This window comes from Bactrocera oleae, chromosome 2 (genome assembly GCF_042242935.1).
Source record: "Bactrocera oleae isolate idBacOlea1 chromosome 2, idBacOlea1, whole genome shotgun sequence".
In the NCBI taxonomy this organism is placed as follows: Eukaryota; Metazoa; Arthropoda; class Insecta; order Diptera; family Tephritidae; genus Bactrocera; species Bactrocera oleae.
The window spans coordinates 45,468,429-45,480,058 of NC_091536.1; the positions used below are offsets into that span (position 1 = coordinate 45,468,429).

The following is an 11,630-nucleotide window of genomic DNA, read 5'->3' on the forward strand; positions in this document are numbered from 1 at the left end:
TTTCTTCTTTATAAATTACATATTTTGACCAACCTGAAAAATTTAAATGCTGGTGGAAAGACGGATGTTCAAATATTTTTTAACATGCTTGATAATGCTGAGGTAGCGTACATATTCGTATAGACATAAACAAGCGTAAAATTGTATGCAATTATATTGCAATACGCTTGCATCCATAAATAAATGTATGCATTGATAAACAAGTAAGGAAGGGCTAAGTTCGGATGTAACCGAACATTTTATACTCTCGCCAAATGGTATACTCGTTTGAGATTTCTTTCTGGATTGACTGATATTTTCGGTAGAAGGTCAACTATAGACACTGGGGTCCACATATTTAGTACTTAGGGGCTTGAACAGTTTTGATTCGATTTAGACAATTTTTGGTCACAAGGTGGCCTACTTTAAACGTATTATTCACGCAAAGTTTTACCCCGATATAATCATTGTTGCTTAATATGCATAGTGGAAAGTAAAAGAATAAGATGGAATTGAAAATGGTGTGATATGGGAAATAGGCGTGGTTGTAGTCCGCTTTCGCCCATTTTCGTACTATGACATAGAAATATAAAAAGAACGTTATACACCGAATTTGGTTGAAATCGGTTAAGCAGTTCCCAAGATATGGGTTTTCACCTAAAAGTGGGCGGTGCCAATTTTGAACGCGGTTAATTTAATGTCTCAGGTCTACCAAGATTCATATATATCTCAATTTTTACTCAAGTTAGAGCTTGCACGGACGGATGGACGGACGAACAGACAGTCACCCGGATTTCAACTCGTCTCTTCATCCTGATCATTTATATATATTATATATAACCGTTAGGTGAACAAAACTATTATACTCTGTAGCAACAGGTTGCGAGAATATAAAAAGAGTTTCTAAAAATATATTTATGCCCTCACAACTCACACACTAAACGACACATGCGGTATAAAACTTGTGAGTATAACGAAAATCGTTATAAGTAGTATACGGGAGTTGAGGATGGTATGGACCCGATTTTACCTATTTTCGACAACACCACGCCAAATACTAATAAAATGCTCACAGGGTTTCATCAAGGTACATCACATACCATCCCTAAAGTTTTGTAGTAAAGGCACCCGGAAGTTCGAAAATCTTTATATTGGGTGTATGGGGGCTAAGGGGAGTATTGACCCGATTCTACCCAATCTTGACACACAGATATACTATTATCAGAAATGAAGTATCCCTGAATTTCAATTATATATCTCACACATGGAATTTAAAATTGTGTTATGTTGGAAGTAGGCGTGGTTGTAGTCCAATTTTGCCCATTTTCGCACTGTAGCATAGACATATCAGAAGATTTTTATGTACCGAATCGGTCGAGTAGTTCCCGATAAAGTTATTGATTTATCGCGACCATTATTTGGGGAGTGGGCGGGGTTAACATCCGAGTTCATTTATTTTAATTTTGTCGCAAGAGGTGTCAGAATGCTTTCTCCTGTGAAAATTTGGGTAATATAGCTTCAATTATTTGAGATATACTTGTATATACATTAAACCTATTAGGGGCAGGGCCAAGGCCTTTTTTTTTTAATATTTGCAAACCACAGGTGCCTCTCCTTCATGTGATTCATTGTGCCAAATTTTCTGTATCATAATTAATGGCTTAGTTATAGCACTTATACGTTTTCGATTAATGGCGTTTTGTGGGTGTGGTAGTGGTCCGATTCTGCCCATAGCCAATATCAAACTTCTTATGGTGCCAAGGAATATGTATACGAAATTTCATCAAGATATCTTAATTTTTACTCAAGTTACAGGTTTTAAGGAAGGGCTAAGTTCGGGTGTAACCGAACATATCATACTCTTGCAACTTGCAAGAAACAAAGGGAACACCTTCAGATTTTGGTGTTGAAAGAGGTGTTTTGAAAGAGGTTACAGTGTTATTAGAAAAAAATTATTTTTGAATTTCATTAAAATTTTTTAAATATTGACCAAAAGATGCGGTATAAAGTGAACCAGAGATTTATGCTAGTTATATGGGGGCTAAGGGAAGTGTTGACATGCTTTTACCCATTTTTGGCACAAGTTATGTTATAAAGCGATTTCAACAATTTTTGGAATTAAGATGAAATATCTTTAGGGCATTAGGGCGTGCAAAGTTTATTCTGATAACTTTATTAATGTTTGATTTGTATTCCGTAGAGTGAAAGAATCATTCGGAATTTAAAAGTTTGTTATTGGGTGTATGCATTAATGCGGGTTTTTTTCGAAAATTAAGACTTTATTGTGAAAAAATTGTTATACATTTAATGTTCAAAGTATTACCCATCGGAAGCTACGATGTTTGCCCATCTTTCTGGCAGTTTGTGGATCCCATACCAAAGAACTTCTACGGCGGCTTGGAGGTCAAGAAAGAATCGAGCCAATTTCTGATACCCTGTTCTGAAGTGAAGCGTACTCCGGTGAGGGCAATTTCAGTTTCCCAAATAGTTTTTAACTGGCTTTGCAACATGTGGCGAGCGTTGTCATGATGAAAAATTATTGATTCAATCCGATGCAAAAATTACTTCTTTTAATGGCGTTGAAGCAACATTTCCGACATGCAGAATCGACGCTCGACGTCTCTTGGCTTTAATTCATAAGGCACCTGATTTCCAAGCTTCTGGATGACTCCTAATGATTTTAATCATCTGGAAACGGTTGCTTGATCAACTCCTAATACTTTTGCAAGTTCTTCTTGCGTCTGGCATGCATCTGCGTCGAGCAATGTCTCCAATTCTTCGTCTTGAAATTTTTTTCGCTGTCCGGGTCGTTCTCCGTCGTCTAAGTCGAAATTACCACTTTTAAACCGTGCAAACCACTTTTGGCACGTTCGTTCCGCTAAAGCATGGTCACCATAAACGTCCAGTAAAATACGATGGCTTTCGGTAGCACTTTTCTTCACGTTAAAGTAATGAAGAAGAACTCCCCGCAAAAACACTTTATCTGGTACAAATTTCGATATTTTCAAATGAATGAAACAAATTGTTGTTCACGCTAAAATAAATGGCATCTACTGAAACGACGCGAAATGACAGTACCTTTGAAATGAATATAGCCACAGATGAACACGACGCAAACTAATACTAGTAGAACCCTCTCTTAGAAAACCGCACGAATTAATACATACACCCAATACATGGGAAAATCCAATTTTTCAGTGTCTAATAGAAATGTTTGGGTAACCTCACACAACAAATTTGGCTGAAAGCGGTCAAGTAGTTCCTGAGATATGTATAGAGTTGCATCTAAAGGTGTGCGATGCCACCCCGTTGTCCAATTTTCACTCCACATTCTATAAAGCCCGCGGCTACCATCCTGCCTGCTTGAATGCTTGTGGTTCATTTATTCACCACAAAATTATATTATTGCTCTGTAGAGTGTAATAATTAAAACGATTTAATTATGTATGCTTTTTATATTTTATAAAAAAAAAATTTCTATAAAAACGGTTAATGCTGGCAGAGGTAAACGCATCACAGATTGCAACTAAAACTATACTATAGAATTTTTCATTGTTATAAAATATGGATCTTGAGTTTTGTGGACGAATAATGGCTACAAGCTTCCCGTCAAACGGTCCAACATAATTGTGTATATTCCATAGTCTGCTGGCTAAAGAGCATATGTATGTACATATATCGGAGACAAATGTGATCAAATTATTTCACACGCTTCAAGTACAATATTCCGCACTGTTATTTTACCTAATTTTCGCATCGCAGCATTGACCTCAAAAGATGTGTCGTGAGAGTTCTCGTTCTACTCGTTACACATAAGTTGTATAGTGCATTCCTATCGTTACAATGTTTGTCCGTTGTATTTCTCGATAACGCATGTTGTTATTCCATCTGCTACTTATCTGCTACTGATAAATACTTGTACATATGCTACGATGTATTTTTATTAACCTACTGATAGATATAGGTTGTGTTCGATGCATATTGTTGAAGTGAAACTTCTAATGGGAGTTCGGAAAAGGTTACGTTAAACGTTTAAAAGGCAGTGGTTATGGTGTATGTGAAGCATCACATACATACATACATACCTCCCAGCAAAATTATCAAGCGCAGTCGTTCAACCGCACTTAGCGCAGCAGAGCAAGAAATTCCGAATCACCACTAATATTTTCGTTCCGCTATTCTATTGTATTAATATCTTGTTATTGTGTAGTTCTCAGCTACTTTAAACAAGTTGTAGTATAAGAGGAGGTTTGTGTGCTGAACAAAACATATACCGGATCGAGGCCTATGCCCTTCTGCTGAGTTGACCTTTGCAATTATTCCTAATATTCAACTCGTGGTGGTGATTTTTGGTAGTCGGCGTTCGTGCCATCCAGCCTACTAAATATCGGCTTATTCAATAGGGATGATATAATTTCTTAGTGTCGTTTCGGCCATTTTTAATATGTCATGATCTGTAATTTTATTTTAATTGTATTCAGTAATGTTTACAATTTCATCATGGAAAGATATACGCAAAAACAACGTTTACAAATTTAATTCAATTTTATTATCAGAATAACCGTTCTCCAATTGCAACTTTTCGTACGCTATTGCCATTTTATGGTCGTTATGGATATGGTGAGTGGTGCGGTAAGGTAGTCCGTACTTGATTAGAATTAGAAGAAGTTGATCTTGACAACATCTGATTCCTACAAGACGGGGCTGAATGCCATACAGCACGTTCAACAACCAAACTATTGCGAGAAAAGTTTGGAGATAATTTCAAGAAATTGTGACATTGAATGGCTATACGAAGTTGTGATTTAACACCATTATACTACTTCATGTGGGGTGATTTGAAGTCATAAGTATTTTGCAATAAACTCTCTTTAAGCTTTAGAAGTCAATATTGGACTTCATGACATACGACTTGATTTTATGGAAAAAGTACTCGAAAATTGGGTTCATCGAATTAGTTCCTGCAAAAGAAGTCTGGACCATTTGAATACATTCACATCAAATAATAAATAAAAAATATTTGAATTTCCTTAACAATTAGTGTGAGTTTTTTGTTTGTTTGTTGAAGAAGTCGGCGGATTTGTTCAACTAAAGAAATTGCAGTATACTAAATTTATTGATTTTTATATAAAAGTAAACAATATTTCAAGAAAAACCTAAACGTATTAATTACGAAACGCAAATTTATACTCATACACCCTTAATTGAAACATACAGCAATGGCATAAATTTAAATAAGTATTTAGTGGGATATCCTTTTTTTTTTAGACAACAGCACGACTTTACGGCAGCAGAAGTTGTCGTAATCCCTAAATTAAAACCATTTCTGATTTTGCCTACGACAACAGGCAGCAGTAGTGTTGCCACTAATATGTGAAATGTAAAATTATTCAAAGCTCTAGCAAATCTAATGATATTTTACCAACAAAAGCATCAAATAACACTGATAATGTAATAACAATTATTAATCAAAAGCAAAGCCCTTCGTGTAATGAGATGATCAAATTGCGGGAAATCCAATTTGCACATTAGATAAACAAGAATTCGACTTTATTAACTCGAAAAAAGACATTTGGGTTGGTTTTTGAATTTCCTATTTCTTCTCATATACTTCAGCTTCGTCTTCTTAAACGTGTTGGATTACTTCAGCTTCGTCTTCATCTTCAAGCGCTTCAACTATAACACCAGTTTCGCAAAATTTGAGCCGATTTTACATCTATCGCTTATATAATATAATTATTAGGGGATCCTGTCTCTACCAATATTGTAAAGGGTGTGCCGGTTAATCCAATTTTTGTTTCAATTCAAGACAATCCGTTCACTCGCTTTGTTCTCGAAATGTTTATAATGGTTTGCTTGTGCGATATGATTGATGCTTTGCATTTTTTGTTGGTTAAATTTTGCAAAGAGACGTTCCTATCCCTTTTAAATTAGTTTTGTTGGTGAGGCGTATTTCTTAGTTGATTATAATAATTCTTATACGACGTTTACGTCTGGTACTGTTGCGAACTGTTCACTTCCATGGGTACGGGGGGTTGTGTATACTGATTGGTAGATTGCACATGGATATTTCGCTGCACTTGAATACCTAGGTAGTATTTTCTCCTATCATCAGGATTTCGACGTTGATGGAACTTTAATTGCTCTTTCCCGCATGGGAGGTTAGGATGTACCTTTATTTGCTGATTGACGTTGTCGTGGTAAATGGTACTGGCTATTGCTTAAGTGCCTCCGAAACTTCCGGTTCTAACATCGTCCTACTTCCATAGTCTTTCATTCATGCATCATTTTGGTTTTCGGACATTTCGATCTTTGAAAGAGTCAAATTAAGTGATTTGCTCACTTCACTGTGGAGTTCGGACAGTGTTTTTCTCCCTTGGACGATCTTCTTCATTTTCTCTAAAAGGACGTATGGTCGCCTTTAGACCGCGAACGAATATCAAATCTATTAGAAGTTTATCTTTGTGCTGTGATTTGTAAGGAGGTCAGCTTCTGGCCCCGTATTTTCTGTTATTACAATTTCTAACGTAGTATATAAGGTGGTTGGTAAATCAATTTATACCCTCCACGAAGGTCCAAACCTGTGATCGCCAAGATCAGTATTGGTTTTTGTTTTCATCGAACCGTGAAAGAGCTTCAAATAATTCCAGGTCTATGCTCATTGGGTCGTTGATGTTCAAGGATATCTCTTGGTGCTGATCGGCCATAGTTATTCCTTCATGGGATTGGCTGGATTTAATCGCTTCTAGTCGATTTGCATTTCAGTACTCAGTTGCTGCAACGCTTGGGGAAGTACGTCAATATTGGCGCGTAGATGTGCCATTTCGGATTGCATCATATTTCCTTTTGACTATCTTCGGATACCGTGAATTTGTGATTTTTTTTTACGGAACCTCTTAATGTACTCCAGCTTACAGAGTTTCCCTTAGTATTAGTTTAGCGAATTGCCTTTTTAGATGTTTAGTATGCTTCCTTTATTTCAAGGACTGCAGTAATGAAGACGTGTTGTAAATTGGGTGTGAGACTCTGAGAAGGAATATGTTCCTTAACTTGAGCGATGTACCTAAAGTAGGAATAGGAAAGTCGACTCTGACTTTGGTCAAGAATCGATCTTTAACTTAAAATAATCGACTTTTTTGAATCGAGTTTGAATGCGTCAAGTCGATTAAAATCGATTCTCACTAGATGACTTCGACTTTTCTGTCAACAGTTATAACATTCGATGGTAGTACAGTTTGCATCGTTTTCATGTACTGACTCTTTTATATTTTTATATACCTTATCGTTAAACTAACCTCTTTCTGATTGGACAAAAATAAACATCATCGCTGGTATCCTTGGTAACCGTTTTAAATAAGGATATATAATTGTTTAATTTTTAAAAAAGTCGACTTGAGAGTGACTTTTTGCAATGATTAAACGACTTTAAGAGTCATAAAGTTCCAAGTCGACTCTAAAATCGAAAGTCGACTTTTCGCGCGCTGTTACCATCCCTAACCTAAAGCATAAATTAACAATCCAATTACAAATACAATACATATATAAAAATATATGTAGCATATTAATATCAGAGAACGTAGATTTATTGGGAAGGTCCAATTGCGGACCAGCGTGTGAATTATCAAAATCTTACAAAACACGAAGGGTGAATTTTACCACAGCTAGCTCTTAAGGAGAAATTTTAACTGCGCGTGAATTGAATAAAAATTATACTCAGAGACCTGCTTTGATTTGCCGCATGTTAGCCTTTTGACTTATATTTTTATACGTTTATATGCAATCATATTTATTGATATGAATATCATTATTCGAATTTTTATAATTGCATGCAAAACTGATAACCTTCTAATAAAATATGCAATTTTTTAAGTAAGGCATATGTATAGGCAATGTGCAAATAAGACCTACTTTTTAAATATTTTTTATGTAATATATTATTATATATAAATGTATACATATGGACATGCTATGTGATCAATTTCGAGGCTCCCTACTTTTTTAAAGAAAAAAACACAGAAAATCAAATTTAATGGGGAATGTTTATTATCATTCGAAAGAACATTCCTTGACATTTATCTTTTGAAGATTATCTCTTTCAAATATTGGCGGCAGCTACATCTCAGATGGTTCATTCGTTGAGTCCAACTTTCGATTACTCGTTCGAGCATTTCGACTGGTAACTAGTGATGAATCGTAGCGGTACGGTTACGTTCTCCCCGGTATAATTCGGACAAAACGCCAAAACATGGCAGATTAGTTTATAACAAATCCAACTTAGTAATTGTAGAATTAGAACAGCAACCTTTTATTAGTTAATATGCAGAAAAAGCTTAAAAAAATATAATTTAATAAGTTTATAAAAATAAAAAATTAAAAAAATGTATGTACTTATGTTGGATAGGATTTGAACTTAGGCAAAATATTTGATGATGCATAAGCAATTGTGCTATACAAGCAGCAACACAGATAATATTCGGAGATGGTTATCTAAAGGTTAAGTGTAAACTAAAACAGCTATCGTCGTCTACTTCTTTCAAATGACCAATTTGTATAAATATATTTGGAATTATTTACAACACATGTAAATATGTATGTCCTCAATATGCCATTTGTAAAAATGAGAAATTCGCGCAAGCGACAAAAAAACGGCCAATAAGATTCGAACATTTTTTTTATGTTACAACGACAACAAATTCATTCATGAGGAACGCGCGTATGCTACAAAACAAACTGCGATAGTTCATGACTCTACACTACTTCTCGCGAAAGCGCGAGGATGACCAAAAAACAACTAAGTTTAAAATAATAAAAGTTCAAATTCAAAAAAATTTAGTAAATTGAATAAATCAGCCAAAATTTCAATGTTTAATTGAAAAAGCTCATCACCCCTGAAAATCCTACCATCCCTCTCGCATTTGCATATTGCCCATAAGCTGCTTCCTTACGACGATGAAAAAATCATCACCAAGAAATTGAAGAACTTATCTGTTGTTCCCTTGAGAAAGTAGAATTGGCAACATGGCCTATTATCGACTCAAAATATTATTTTAGTTTATTTCATATTATGCACTACAAGTATACATTGAATTATACAACTTCTGCACAATTACCATTTGTATGAAATCCTTTATTACTTCTATGAGTTCTATGCACACTCAATACAGTGCTATTATAAGTTTACTTATTATATAATTTCATAGTTTTTCGATTTAGCCCTTTTATCTAAATACGTTGTAAATAATTGTTTCGGTTACGCACTCACCTTGTTTCCACTGTTCCGTAACAAAAAAAACCAAACGGGCACGGTCACGGCTGATATAAAAAAGTAATATACGGGAGCAAAAAGGGCGGAAAAGTTGCACGTCTTGATCGCTTGAATTGCTAACGAAAAAGAAAGGATTTGATCCTCTGTTAGCCCCTTTTGAGTGTTGAGTTGTGGTGTGATGTGATGTGTATGTGTGGGTGGTCTGAGTGGTATGATGTCTGTTGTGGATCGTGTTGATGTGGTGTGTTGGCGCGCAGTGGCGTGTATGGAGGGGGGAGGCGTAACTCATCTAGCCATCCCGGCCCCCTTAGGCGAATTCTAGCCTAGCAATCGCTGTAGTTGCTGCAGCGTAGCAACAACACTGCTGAGGCCAGTGGAGCGGCGGTATGTTGGCCTGGGCTGCCGACGCCGCGTTGATGCCTCCTGTCGCCTTGGTCTGGAGGGAGGTGGAGCTGCCTGTCTTCGGGGGCGATCCGAATGGCTGCTCTGCTGCGATCTACGGCTTGGGGCGAGTTGTCGCCCGACGGTCCGCTTTGGGGTGCGGTGCAGCATGGTATGGTGCTGTCTATTGCACAGTTGGCAAAGCGTAACCGACGTACACTCCGGTGTCGTGTGGACCGTAGACAAACAGTTGAGGCAGTGCCCGTGCGCTTGGGCAACCTGCTGACGTTGTGGTGGCTGCATGCTTCGAAAAATGCTGCAGTGTTGCAGCCGGTGTGTGCGTCGACACAGTGGGCATCGGCTGCGTTGCGGCACCGTTGTCGGTGCTGATGAAGGTGGTAGTGGTCGCGCGCCATTACGGGGAGCGGTTGCAGGAACGGTTGCCGCTGCGGTTCGTGGTGTTGGAGTTGCCCCAGGGCGCGGCACATTGATCGCGGACCTCACAGCTGGCGTTGGTGTTGCTGACATATCTACTTCCATATTGATCTGTATGAAGAAGTTGGAATGATTATATGATTATGATTATGAATAATGTGGCATGTAAATTTATGGCGAATATGCCACGGTATGTGGCAGGAATGGATCGTCAATTTGATCGATCATTGCGGTTAGAATGGTTGGTTTATAACGGTTTTGTCATTTGCGGGTTTATTGGTTAGTTATACGACTAATTCATTTGCCTCGCGGTAATATCGGCGGATTGTTTGTTATTTGCGGTTTTGTCATTAGATACGGTTGGCAGAAAACATAATTTCACGAGCGGTCTTGTCAGCGTTCCGCTTTGAGTACGGAGATCAACTACTCGTATATGACCGTCGGAACCGTAATATAATTTTTCTATGCGGCCAAGCCGCCATTCTGTGGGGGGTAGACAATCATCGTGTATGATAACACAGTCTCCAAGCTTTGGTGCCTTTTCTGGAGTTTTCCATCGGTACCTTTTATGAAGGTCCTTGATGTACTCTTCCTTCCATCGGCGGCTGAAATCATGATGGAGAATTTTGATTCTTTCCCATCGATTTAATAGGGATAGCGACCCCACGCCTGGCTCAGGTATGGCCAGAATGGGTGCTCCTTTGAGAAAATGCCCTGGAGTTAGGGCTGTGAAGTCGGAGGGATCTTGCGAGAGTGTTGTGAGTGGCCGTGAATTGAGAACGGCTTCAATTCTTGTTAATAAGGTAGTGAATTCTTCATAATTGAATTTATAATTTCCAGCTACTTTTTTGAAATGGGATTTGAAGCTTTTTACAGCTGATTCCCATAAACCACCCATATGAGGAGCGCTTGGGGGGATAAACTGCCAATTAATGCCTTGGGGAGCATACTTCTGAACAATTTCAGGTGATACTTGTTTAATAAAATCCACAAACTGTTTTTCAGTGGCTCTTTGGGCTCCAATGAACGTTTTGCCGTTATCGCTCATTAGTTTTGAGGGGAAGCCGCGTCGTCCGACGAAGCGAGCAAATGCCGCGAGAAAATCCTCCTTAGTCAGACTTGTACATAGCTCGAGGTGCACTGCTTTTGTCGTAAAACAGACAAAGACAGCCACATAGCCTTTCATTATGGTGGGCGACCTTAACATGGACGCCTTTATTTGAAAAGGCCCAGCAAAATCGACACCTGTGACTGTGAAAGGCAGAGCGAAGTTACAGCGTTCCGGTGGAAGTGCTGCCATAATCTGCGTTCGCAACTTCTGCTTATGCAGAGTGCAGATCTTGCACATGAAAATGCATTTTTTTATTTGGGCTTAAGTCGGGGAATATAGAACTCTTGGCGGACTATATGTTGCACTAGGCGATGTTCTGCGTGGAGCATAAGTAAGTGGATATAATTGAGGAGTAAAGTGGCAAGTCGAGATTTCTCTGGTATGATTAGAGGATGGCGTTCATTATACGTGAGGCTTGAATTGGCAAGCCGACCATTCGCACAAAGCAGACCTTTCGTG

The 11,630-nt window shown here is 37.9% G+C and overlaps 1 protein-coding gene across 1 annotated transcript; it reads right to left on the reverse strand.

Annotated features, from left to right (window-relative positions):
* Positions 1 to 8,018: 8,018 nt before the first annotated feature.
* Positions 8,019 to 11,252, reverse strand: LOC138858980 (uncharacterized). Its single transcript, XM_070113085.1, has 2 exons — positions 9,242 to 11,252; positions 8,019 to 8,308 (listed from the first exon to the last, which is right to left on the reverse strand). Exon 1 carries the CDS (start codon positions 10,163 to 10,165, stop codon positions 9,563 to 9,565), a length of 603 nt encoding a protein of 200 aa, XP_069969186.1. The 5' UTR covers positions 10,166 to 11,252; the 3' UTR covers positions 8,019 to 8,308; positions 9,242 to 9,562.
* Between the last annotated feature and the right edge of the window lie 378 nt (positions 11,253 to 11,630).

Excerpts from the sequence above, each read along its gene's own strand:
- LOC138858980 (XM_070113085.1), bottom strand. The coding sequence starts at position 10,165 with ATGGAAGTAGATATGTCAGCAACACCAACGCCAGCTGTGAGGTCCGCG.